The 12,996-nt window shown below is 48.8% G+C and overlaps 1 protein-coding gene across 1 annotated transcript in view; it reads left to right on the plus strand.

Moving 5' to 3' along the window:
- The window catches only part of LOC308252026 (store-operated calcium entry regulator STIMATE), a 46,669-nt gene that overhangs the window by 16,567 nt on the left and 17,106 nt on the right, over positions 1 to 12,996 (plus strand). Inside the window, exons 2-3 of the mRNA XM_080675891.1 lie at positions 10,422 to 10,470; positions 11,792 to 11,887. Of these exons, the coding sequence (XP_080532017.1) occupies positions 10,422 to 10,470; positions 11,792 to 11,887 (145 nt within the window). The remainder of the gene's footprint in view (positions 1 to 10,421; positions 10,471 to 11,791; positions 11,888 to 12,996) is intronic.

Raw genomic sequence — 12,996 nt, forward strand, 5'->3', positions numbered from 1 at the left:
AAGAGCACAGAGCCTGGAGCAGTGCCGGTGGGAGGGGGTGAGGGAGGTGGTGATAGTGGAGGGATATTGCACTCTTGGGAAACTGGGGCCTTTCCTCTCCTGCTCCCAGCTGCGTGGCCTGGCCTAAGGCAGGTGCAGGGTTGCTCAAGAGCCTGAGCTGTGCTGAGGGAGGCTGGCTGTGGCAGGAGCAACCGCAGGCAGGGCTTGTCAGAGGAGACCTCTTCCAGCCTCAGCTGGTGTGGCCTCTTCCCTGCACTGGTAAATTTCAACGGCCATCCTCAGTTTTAGCCTGCATTAAGACTTAATTGACTTGTTACCACAGCCTTGACATTTTGGACCATGTGTGTATTGTAGCTGTACACACTACTAGCTAGCTTCAGTGTAGAATAAAGTTCTTGAATTGTTTTTCTAACTATGCATATTTAAGTTTTCTGAGCTAATTCTCTTTTGGGGGCTATTCTTGACTTTCGATAATGCTGTGGATTGTACATTGAGGTTTGTGTTTCCCAAGCTTTATGTTTTGTACCCAGAGGCCAAGCTTGATCGGTCCCAATGCTGGAATTTGTTTAATGGGGAATGAGGCTCAGCATATTCCTTGACTGCACTGAGGATCAACTCCTTTATCTGAAAATTGGGTTGATTGAGTGGATTTATCTTGAGTGCCTGGAGCTTTCAGTATTCCTGATGATACCTTACCTCAGCCATTTTCAAATTTTTCATCTCATGGCACACATAAACTAAAATTCTGAGGCACACCAAAAAATACATTTTTTGCCAGTCTGACCAAAAAATTAAAAAAGGTATAATTTTGATTCACACCAAACGGCTATTGTTGTGTTGGCTATTGTCATTTTTTGACAGTCTAAGCGAAAAGAAGTCAGTGACCCGGACTAAAAGGTCAGGTATTGCATGTTTTAACAATTCTGGCCCTGGGCAGTGAGGCTCGGTTGGGCATCATCACGTGCACCGAAATGTTGCCAGTTCAGTTCCGTGTCAGGGCACATGCCTGGGTTGTGGACTCCATCCTGATAGGGGACGGGGCATAAAGGAGGCAGCCAATCTGTGTTTTGCTTTCACATCAATGTTTCCCACTCTCTAAAAATCAATTTAAAAATCTTTTTAAAGAAATCTTTGGCACACTGGTTGAAAATCGCTGCCCTATCTGATTGGGCTTCCTCAGAAATCTTCCTAGGAACTCAGCTGAATGGATTATGCATATTTGTTTTAGGTGGTAGAGGAAGTGAAGAGGATTCAGGTAGAGTAACCTGTTGGCCCGTCTTGCTCACACTGCTTCCCAAAGTGTCCACAAGGATTGCTGGGTGAGGGAGGCAGGTGGCTGGTGGTCCCTTTACCTCTTCCAGGGAATGGCACTTGTGGTATGTGACCTGCAGGAGGTCAGAGGGCAAGTGGAGTCATTGTTATGAATGACACACGGTACATCGGGGGCTTTCTCCCAGTGAAATTCTTGGAGTTGAGTGACCTGGTTAAGTGAGTTGGCATTCTGTGTTCAGTCCTTTGGCTTGTGTTTAACTCTTGGTGGTTGGCTATATAGCTGGATCTCCACCCTTTCTGTCCAGGTTCAAGGTGTGAAAACAAGAACCTTCCCTTTACCCGTTATATGTTCTGTTCTCTGCCGAGTTTGGATCCCCCTAAGCGGCTGGGATTATGTCAGAGCCTTGGGTTACAAAGGGTGAAAATGCATCCTGCGATTTGCAGCTCATCCCTGTGCCAGGGGCTAGCAGTGGTTCTCAACCTTTTTAATGCCGCGACCCTTTAATACACTTCCTCATGTTGTGGTGACCCCCAACCATAAAATTATTTTTGTTGCTACTTCATAACTATAATTTTGCTACTGTTATGAATTGTAATGTAAAGATCTGTGTTTTCCGATGGTCTTAGGCAACCCTGCTAGCGGTTCTCAACCTGTGGGTCACGACCCACAGGTTGAGAACCTCTGCTGTGGAGCCTAAGACCATCGGAAAACACAGATCTTTACATTACAATTCATAACAGTAGCAAAATTATAGTTATGAAGTAGCAACAAAAATAATTTTATGGTTGGGGGTCACCACAACATGAGGAAGTGTATTAAAGGGTCGCGGCATTAGAAAGGTTGAGAACCACTGGGCTAGTGGGTGCCTCCTCTACCACAGGGAGCCATGGCAAGACAGGTTTTTGCACTGCCTGAGCTGAGGGTCATCTGTGGTGGGGCCGGCCATGCCAGGGGCTGCAAATGTCATCTCTGAGAAACGTAGACTCCCGGGCCATGTCTTTTCTGTTTGACTGGGCATGGGGTTGCATTGAAGGGCAGTCCTTTTTTTTTTTTTTTTTTTTTTTTAACAATCAAAGGCCTTTTATTCAACATAGCCAGGATTAATTAGTGCTTGGTTAATTGGTTAATTTATTAAAGGCAGGGAAACTGGGAAGTCTACCAAATACAAACAAATACAATAAACATTTTCTTTTAACTATGCCTGTGAGCATGAAGTGTGAGGGGAGTCCCTGGCCTGGCTGACAAGAGCACGGTAGGACATTTTGTCCAGGGAGATAATAGCTAGCACAGCAAGGACCTGAGCCCTGGTTCACGGGGACTAAATGAGCTGAAGTGACATCTCTAGTGAGTTCGCCTGCTGGAGTCTCTTCTCTCAGAAGGAAATTTTCTAAATAAGGTTTGAGGAAGGCTGCTAATTACCTAATGTGCAAAAGTGTAATTTTGTTATTTTTAATTATTGTGTTTAGCAGCAGAAGCTTTTTTCCCCAAATCTTTTTTTAGACTTTTTTTCTTACTACAAAATACATGCTCTTTGTAAACAACTAAAACGTGGAAATACATAGCATAAATTAGTGAATGCTCCCTATAATTCTGTTCTGTAGAGCGCTAACCACAGTTAACAGTTTATTGTGAATGCCGACAAATTTCTATAAGTATTTATCATTTTTAAAAAATAGGTTCACATGACACATTACTGTTGGGTGACTTGCTTTTTTTTCCCATTTGACATGGCATTTTTTTAATATCAATATAAACAGAGTTTACCTCAGTTTTAAATAGCTTTATTGAGGCATAATGTTATATCACAGAATTCACCCATTGCATGTGTACCATCGCTGTCTCATTTGTTTAACAGTTGAATTCTACTGTGTGATAACTTATACTTAACCCTTCTCCCACTGGTGGACATATAGGTGGTTTTTAAATCTTCCACTCTTATAGACAGTGCTGCAACGCATGCTTTTACACAGACTGCTGGGCATTTGTATGTGTCACCGCAGAAGAAAATCCTAGAGGTGGAGTTTCTGGGTCACAGTAAATAAACATTTAAAATCATAGTAGGTATTGCCAAAATACCTATTGCAACTTTTCAGGTGATCAGTTGATAGAAAAAACCATGCACATCTTTGCCCACTAATAGATTAAATGAAATTCCTGTTTACTTGGCCAGGGACTATGGGTTACCATTATCCTCATCTAATGTTTGCTAGTCTTTGCTAATCTGGGCAAGAATTATTAATTTGCATTTTAATCCGTGTTATTGAGGTTGCATGTCTTGTGTGTTTGTCAGCCATTCATTCTTTCCATCAAACATCCCCGTGGAAGACTCCCGGTGACAGTGCGCCCTCACCCCCGCTGAGCATCTGCAGCAGATGGGTCCGCCCTGCTCCCAGGAAAGCTGTGGTTCTAAGGAGGCCGGTGTTTGGAGAACTAAGCATATTTATTTCCTAGACAGTTTGGCTTTTATTTCTTGTTTCCCTCTGTCTTTGGCAGACCTTCCATGTAGGAGGATGAAAGTTGGCTAACTTAGACACTCGGCTTCTTCTGGTCCAAAAATAGCCAAGTCTTTACCAAAAAATGGTCGCAAGCACTTTGACTACAAACCCAAATTGTCTGGTTCTTGCATCTACTGCCGGATATAGTGCGGGGAGGGGGGAGGGGGAGAGACTAAAGGGGCCAATTCATCCTGCCTTGTCGTTGGTTAAGAGGGAGAAAGGTTTGGGCTGGGCTAGCACTCTTACTGGCAGATTACTGTCTAAAACCAGAGAGAGCGAAGCAACTTTAGTCCTGTTGCAGGAATAAGGGCTTGCAAACTAAGCTTTGGGAGAACCTGTTGTGCAAATTCATGGAACTGATTGAACTAAAAATAAATACCTGGGCAGGACTCAATAAATACAGTATTGAATGAATTCCTAGCTACCTGTTAAGAGCCAGGCACTCTTGAGGCACTAGGACTATAGGGGTGAACAGAACAGAAGTCCCTGGTCTTACAGAGCTTACTTCCTAATGTGTTCTTCTAGTGTATTCTCCCTTTTTTTTTTTCAGCTTAGTAGGTGTCTGCTTTGTTCCTCTCTGCCTCTGTAACTAATTATCTGGTGGGAGAGGCAGACAAATCCTTAGTGTTGCATTCGAAGTGCTAATCCCAAAGTAGCATAGAATTGTCTGAACTAAAACTGGAAGGATGCCTAAGAGTTAATTCAAGAGAAAAAGTGTGGGGGTCCTTCCAAGCCAAAGGGGCAATGTAAGTAAGTGACAGCACTAAGATGGGAGGTGCCAGGCAGGGTGACCTTATTTTCCAACTTAAAAAGTATGAACTGTGTTTCCAGAGGCAGGGCCGTGGGGAGGGCACGGGAAGGTTTTAAGCAGGACAGGTCGTGCTCAGAGCGCTCCAGCTCCAGGTGTGGGGGTAAGAGGCAACTCAGGAGGAGCTGTTAAGACGAAGGGGACATCCCTCTGGGCCCCTTGGAGCAACTGCACCAGAACCACTGTTGTGGTGGGCCTTCTCAGCATGGCGGGAACCGACAGGTAGACTTGGGTAATCCAGAATTGCCATCTTGTTGTGTGGCACCAACAGCACCAACTTCTAGAAGAGTGAGCGCTATGTCCTGGTACCCTCAGGGTAGGGTGTGAGCTGGGGCCCAGAGCAGGAGGAGCCGAGGGTGTATGCCAGAGAGGAGGGCAGGTGGGAGCCTTGCCAGCCCCACCTGGCTGGCTGCAGGTGTCATGGCACCCAAGCGCCCTGGTGAGTGCACGCTGCAACCATGCTGAGGCAGACTTTTCAGTGATCAAATTATCAAGGCAAAAGGTTCACTAATACTACATGCTGGCAAGGATGTGGGGAAATGCTACAACTGCTGTGGAGAGCATGTGCTAGAATCAGCTGTCACAGCCGATGCAGCAAGCCCACCACTGAGAATGACTCACTCAGGCAGAGGTGGCACCTGGCAAGGACATTCAGTGCAGCAGGGCTTGTAGAGTGGCTCAGAGATGGCATGGCCATGCTGTGGGTACCATTTCCCAGCCCTCCTCTCTCCTTTCTGCCTTAGTGTCACTTGTCGCAGTCTGACATGCTCCATCTTTACTCCTCCATCCCCCAGAATGTAAGGAAGCTGAGGGTCTTATCTGCTTCATCTCTGGCCAAACGGGCCTGTCAGACAGCAGGCCCCTCAATAAAATGTGACTGGAGAGGCGAACACATTTTTCTTTGTTTTGTCCCTATCAAGTTAGATGTGGAATAGCTCTTTTAATGTTTCTTCTTCCTTTAAATAAAAAATAAAAATGATTTTAGACTAATATATTCTGGGGAGAGGGGATGGTAGATGGAGAGCCGCCGGCACCTCACTTCTACTCTTGCGCAGAATCCTAATCCACCCTGAATTCCATTTCAGGTGCCCCGTGAGGCTGCTCCCCAGCACGACCGGCATACACACCCCCTTCTCCTTCTCCTTTTCTTGTCCCAGAGCCCAGCCCTGAGTCCCACAGCCTCTCCCAGGTCCCATTCTGCTGCATTAGGCCAAGTCTCTGAAACAGGTTTCTCTTTTATTTTTGAATTTTTGAAATAAAAGCAATGTGAATATGGAAGAATGTTTAAGCCATTCACAATGACATAAAAAGTGTACTCCCCCCAGTCCTTTAATCAAAGATAGCCCTTATTAATAGTCACATGTCCTTCTAGGGGGGAAAAAACACATGTAATACCACCATAAGTATATATCCTTTAAAATGGACATGAACAGGGTCATGGTGGGCATGCTATTCTGCTATTAATATAATTTGGAGCCCTAGCTGCTGTGCTCAGTGGATAGAGCATTGGCCTGTGCACTGAAAGGTCACGGGTTCAATTCCTGGCCAAGGGTACATATCTGGGTTGCAGGTTGAATCCCAGGCCCCTGTCGAAGTGCATGTCTCTCACATCGATGTTTCTCCCCCCACCTCTCTCCCTGCCTTTGTCCCCCACCTCCCCACCATCTCCCTCCCTTCCATTCTCTCTGAAAATTAATGGGAAAAATATCCTTGGGTGGTGATTAATCAAATAATAATAATAATAATAATAATAATAATAATAATAATTTGGAAATCTTTCCATATTGTTCCATACAGACCTGCCTTGTTTTTAGTAACTGCCTAATGTTGCGTTGTGCCATGATGGATGTGCCCAGCCAGGCATTGATTTCTTTATGGGTTTTTGTTATGATAATATTACAGCGCAGATCCCTATACATCTTGGCACATGTTGCAGTAATACCTATAGAACACATACCTAGCAGTGCGTGGCAGGTTGAAGGGCTTGGGCATGTAATATTGTGATAGATATTGCCAAATGACCTCCAAATGGGCACATAGTTCATTCTTCTAGTCTAGAGTATGTTTTCCTCCCAACTTTTTATTTCAAAAAGTGTTACATCTATAAAAAAGTCTAGTAATTTGATGAATACACCAATATTCTTCATTTAGGCTCACCAGTTATTGTTGCCACATTTGTTAAAGCCGCCATAACAAAATACTGCAAAATGGGTGGCTTAAACAACAGGAATTTATTTTCTCACCATCTGGAGGCTGGAAGTCCCAGGTCTAGGTGTTGTCAGGTTTGGTTTCTTCCACAGCCTCTCTCCTTGGCTTACAGGTGGCCTTCTTCTCACTGTGTCCTAAGAATGAGGACGTGCCCTAATCAGTTTGGCTCGGTGGACAGAGCGCCGGCCTGGGGTCTGAAGGGTCCCAGGTTTGATTGTGGTCAAGGGCATGTGCCTCCATTGCAAGCCCGATCCCTTGGTTGGGGTGTGCATGCGAGAGGCAACCAATGGATGTGTCTCTTTCCGTTCCCTTCCACTCTGTCTAAAAATCAATGGGGAAAAAAATGAGGATGTTCTATTGGGATATGTTTCAGTGCCCTTTATTTTATACTGATGGGGAAAGATTCCCCTGAGGCAGAAAACAAATGAGCATGACATGGCTCTAGCCCTGACTGGGGCTTTCCCTCCAAATTGCTTAGTCCTGGCCCAGTCTCCTGTGCAACTCCTTGCTGAGCCCCGCCCATTGGTGAAACGAGGGTGCTTGTGGGAAGGAGGCCTCCTGCCTCAGAAGGCATTTGCGCGAGCCGTTTCTTTAGCATTGTTGGTGTTCTGCATGAGTGATGTGTCAGCAGAATGGCAGACCACCTTACAATTCCACCTGCTTTTGTTCTCTATCAAAATGTCTCTCTAAACACCAGACTTATGTCATTTCTGTGTACAGACAGTCCTTGCTTTGCATACTGCAGATTGCCGGTATTCATTTAGAGAAGTCAGGTTAATTGATTGGGTGCCGTTTTCTCCCTCCCTATGTCCCTCCTCCCCGCACCCTCTTCGGTAGCTTAGGGCTCTGCCAGAGTTGATTCTTGCCTGCTGCCAGTGGTAACTCGGCATCCCCCATGGGCTCGCATCCCCCATGGGCTCGCATCCCCCATGGGCTCGCATCCTCCATGGACTTGCATCCCCCATGGGCTCGCATCCCCCATGGGCTCGCATCCTACGTGGGCTCGCATCCTCCGTGGGCTCACATCCTCTGTGGACTTGCATCCCCCCTGGGCTCGCATCCTACACGGGCTCGCATCCTACGTGGGCTCGCATCCTCCGTGGGCTCACATCCTCTGTGGACTTGCATCCCCCGTGGGCTCGCATCCTACACGGGCTCGCATCCTACACGGGCTCGCATCCCCCGTGGACTCGCATCCCCCGTGGGCTCGCATCCCCTGTGGACTTGCATCCCCCGTGGACTTGCATCCCCCATGGGCTCGCATCCCACATGGACCTGCATCCCCCGTGGGCTCGCATTCTCCACGGGCTCGCATCCCCTGTGGACTTGCATCCCCCGTGGGCTCGCATCCTCCACGGGCTCGCATCCCCCGTGGGCTCGCATCCCCCGTGGACTTGCATCCCCCGTGGACTCGCATCCTACATGGGCTCTGATCCCCCACGAGCTCGCATCCTCCATCGACTTGCATCCTCTGTGGGCTCGCATCCTCCACGGGCTCGAATCCTCCACGGGCTCGCATCCTCCACGGGCTCACATCCTCATGGGCTCGCATCCTCCACGGGCTCGCATCCTCCACGGGCTCGCATCCTCCACGGGCTCGCATCCTCCACGGGCTCGCATCCTCCACGGGCTCGCATCCTCCATGGACCTGCATCCTCCACGGGCTCACATCCTCATGGGCTCGCATCCTCCACGGGCTCACATCCTCATGGGCTCGCATCCTCCACGGGCTCGCATCCTCCACGGGCTCACATCCTCCACGGGCTCGCATCCTCCACGGGCTCACATCCTCCACGGGCTCACATCCTCCACGGGCTCGCATCCTCCACGGGCTCGCATCCCCTGTGGGCTCGCATCCTCCACGGGCTCGCATCCTCCACGGGCTCACATCCTCCACGGGCTCGCATCCTCCACGGGCTCACATCCTCCACGGGCTCACATCCTCCACGGGCTCGCATCCTCCACGGGCTCGCATCCCCTGTGGGCTCGCATCCTCCACGGGCTCGCATCCTCCACGGGCTCGCATCCTCTGTGGGCTCGCATCCTCCACGGGCTCGCATCCTCCATGGACCTGCATCCCCCGTGGGCTCGCATCCTCCACGGGCTCGCATCCTCCACGGGCTCGCATCCTCCACGGGCTCGCATCCTCCATGGACCTGCATCCTCCACGGGCTCACATCCTCCACGGGCTCACATCCTCCACGGGCTCGCATCCTCTGTGGGCTCGCATCCCCCACGGGCTCACATCCTCCACAGGCTCGCATCCTCCACGGGCTCGCATCCTCCACGGGCTCGCATCCTCCATGGACCTGCATCCTCCACGGGCTCGCATCCCCTGTGGGCTCGCATCCTCCACGGGCTCGCATCCCCTGTGGGCTCGCATCCTCCACGGGCTCGCATCCCCTGTGGGCTCGCATCCTCCACGGGCTCGCATCCTCCATGGACCTGCATCCTCCACGAGCTCGCTTCCCCCATGGGCTTACATCCATATCTGCTTCTTCCCTATACTTGTGTGTGGGACATCACACGTGCACACTCTTCGTGTTTGTTTCAGTAGATAGAATCCTGCGGAAATAGTCTGCCTGGAGTTTCAGTGGAGGACAGGGCACTCAGACACCTTTGGTTTCCTCTGTTCAAACGGTCGTGTCTGTAGACCCAAGTGAAGGGGTCAGGCTGTTGCTGAGTGATCACCCACCCCTGCTGGCTGTTCTGTAGCTGGGAGTCCACTGTCTGGTCTTTGACACAGCCAGTGTCCTTCCTCAGCCCTCTCCACCCCCAGGAACCCAATTCTGAATCTATCCAATTCAGAGCCACTTTTCCAAAACACAATTCCCACCGTGTCTTTGACTTTGCTTAGCATCTTTCCTGTCTTTTTTTTTTTCTCCTACAGAATTCAGTCCAGACTCCTTAGCCTGGCCTTAAGACCCTCCCTCATGTGGCCCCTGCTCATTTGTCTCCCTTGTTACCTGCTATATCAAACCCAAATCAAATTATGCCACACACACACTCTGCCACATTACGTCCCTGTACCTATGAGCTCATGGTGTGTGCTCTGTCCAGAACGTAGCTCTCTCCCCTCCCTGATCCATTTGCTCAACTCCAGCCCAGCCTTCAGGACCTTCCCCTCCCACCAGCGCCGCCTCTCCCACCTGCACCCTTCTTCCACGCAGGCAGGCTGGTCAGCCTTCCCTCGAGCTCTCACGTTGCCCCGAACTTGCCTCTTCCCTAGCACTTGCCACACATTGGTTATGTGCCTGCCCTCCTGCCAAGCCATGGCCTTTGCCTATGTCTCCGCAGTGGCTGGCTGGGAGTGGCACGCAGTGAACCTTTGGGTGGATGGCTGGATATGTCGTTGGGTAGAGCATATCCTGAAGTCAGCAGTAACTGCGTCCCTCTTTGTTGTTTCCCAAGAGCCTTGTCACAAAAAAATAAGAAAATACAATTTTCCGCACACTGAGGAGTCATTCTTCCTAAGTGCCCAGTCCTGCAGAGTCTGTCCCAGTCAGCAGCAATACAGGCCCCTGTGACCTTCACGGCTGATGGAGCAAGTACCTTAACCTGACAGTGTAGGCACTGTGTGCGCATTTTGCTTTGTTATCGCTGTGGAAAGCTACTGAATGTCCATCTTTTCTTTCAGTCAAACGCTTCCGAGAACCAAAGCATGAAAGACGTCCGTGGAGGATATGGTAGGTATTTAAATATTAGCTCATTCCTAGAATGGTTTTGATGGTTTGGGGGAGGGAGGGGATGGAATGTGAGCAATTATACATAACGAAGTGTTGGACTCCCTTAATGAATTAACCATTAGGAACTACGTATGATATGAAAGCATTTCCATTTCTCAGATACATGTTGAGCCCTGCCTTTGTTCTCTCCTCTTGTCTGATTTCAGAAGGTGGGAGATAGCACAGAAGTATGGGTCTGTGCTGCAGGCTCCGTAGTTATGGCTCCCTGTTATATTATGTTAAGCCCTCAGGTTCTATAGTCTATATGTATGAGCAAAAAATAATCTAACTTTGGAGATAAGTCATATGCACCACATAAATGCTCCTCTCCCCAAAGCTAGTCTTTCTTGGTCCTAGGTTGACCCTGTGGTGACAGTTTTCCCTCCATAAAAATGGCATTAAAGCTTCAGACATAGCTTCTATAGACAAAACTCCAAAAAAAGAAGTCCCTTGCAAGGAGACAGTTACCTAGCCCGGGGATCGGCAAACAATAGCCTGCAGACCCATTCTAGCTCACTGTCTGTTTTCATAAATAAAGTCTTATAGGAATGGTAGTGACTACAGCTACTTTTAGGCTACAGTGACAGTGTTGAGTAATTGCTGCAGAGAACAACAGCCCACAAAGCCTGCAATATTTATTCTCCGACCCTTTACAGAAAAGGCCTGCCCACCCCTGACCCTGTCTGTTGTTCCCCGGCAGCAGCTAATGGTGGCTCAGGGCTTCAGCGGCAGACCTGGACTTGGGCGGGGCTGCTTAGCCCTGCACAGCACTTAGCTCAGTGCTAGTGGGGTCGAGGGGGAGCTCCTTAAACTAGAGGCACCTTGCACTTCATCACAAAGCTGGTATCAAACATTTCATTTTAAAGTAACAGAAAATGAAAAAGTAAAAACATATTTGAAATGTGTTGAATGTGTTTAATATACAGGGTGGAGCAAAAATAGGTTTACAGTTGTGAGTATGGGAAACAGTTTATTCTTGTATTACTATTTATTAATTATTGTATTATTTTTCATGTGAACAACTATAAACCTTCTTTCGCTTACCCTGTATGTTATTAATCAGTGGCCTTTTAGGGATTTGAGTGCAGTGTTATTGAGGGTTTTGAAAAGTAGCTGAATCACCAAGCCTAGGTTAGTACTGATGGCCCAGGAGGAGGTGATTGGTAATGGGAAGTTGGGGTCTTCCAGTGGCTTTTTTCCTGCTTCAGACTTAGCATTTTCCCCAGATTGGTTACTACTCTATTGTCGGTATGATCACAAGTGCCAATCCTATTTTGTACAGGTTTCTAGACACTTCCAAACAAGCCATAGGAATGCTGTTCATCCACTTTGCCAATGTGTACCTAGCGGATCTCACCGAAGAGGACCCTTGTTCACTGTAAGTGGTCATATTTGAGTACAAACATCACCTGTCCCATGACTAAAAATGTCTTTCTGCTGCCAGCCATGTTTCCTCTCGCTCAGGGAGGGGCAGCTTGCTTTGTCCTCTGCTCCTCCAGGAGATCTGAGTTCTGCCGATCAATCTAAGTTCTGTTTCTTGGCTTTCTGGTACCCTTATGTCTCCCAGCTTCCTGGCTGGGCAGCATGATGCCCTGAAGGAGTGTCTCTGTGCTGGGACAGGACACACACGGGGCTTCTCTGTGATGTCAGCCACTCAGGTTCAAAGCCACTGTTGAACACGTCTTTGACTTCTTGACCCAAAGAGCATGGATTGTTCCACCTTGTCAGTGCAGTGTGCCTTCTACACAGCCCCAGAGCAATCTGCCTGAAACCCCCATTGGGCCATCATACGCTGTCCTCCTTGCTGACAGCACCTCTCTCACTTAGCAGATGGAGTGGAAAGGGAGGCTCATCTGCCTTATCCTGACTCCATCTACTACTTTCCTGGCTCAAACTTGGTGCTTCAGCCATGGTAGAGCGACTCCTGGTGGCTCTCAACCCTGCCAGCTGTCTCCTGCCTCTGTGCATTTGCCAGCTGCCCTCTGCCTGGAATGCACTCCAGTCCTGCCCTGTCTCTATGGGAGAGGAGGGTGGAAGTCTGGTGAGTCTTGCCAAGAGGTTTCTTATTTGTTTAAGATCATTTGGCCTAGAAGATTCTTTTAAGCTGCTTTTTTGGTGACAGTGTGCAGTTTTGAGATTTAGTAAGACCTGGGTAAGGTTGTGATCTGTTTGGATGTTTGGGTGTCGTCCCAAAGCTGGGGACTGGAAGGGTGATCATCCTCCAGGGGAGTTGGTTAGGAAAGGGCCCTATCCTTCTGGTCCTTGAGCCCAGCAGCAAGCCCATGCCATCCTCTGGTGAGTCATCCTCATGTCATTGGTGGACATAGTCTGAGAGCCAGCTCTGTGTCCTAGAGGTACTGGGGCCAGAAAACCTAACTCCTGGTGTAGCCGTGGCCACATCACTCCCCCTTGCATCAACAAAAAGAAGATGAATCGGCTTTAAGCAGGACACTGACAAACTGAACCACAGCCAGGGTGGAGAAGGAG

The sequence above is a fragment of the Plecotus auritus genome (assembly GCF_963455305.1).
Source record: "Plecotus auritus genome assembly, chromosome: 6".
Lineage (NCBI taxonomy): Eukaryota > Metazoa > Chordata > Mammalia > Chiroptera > Vespertilionidae > Plecotus > Plecotus auritus.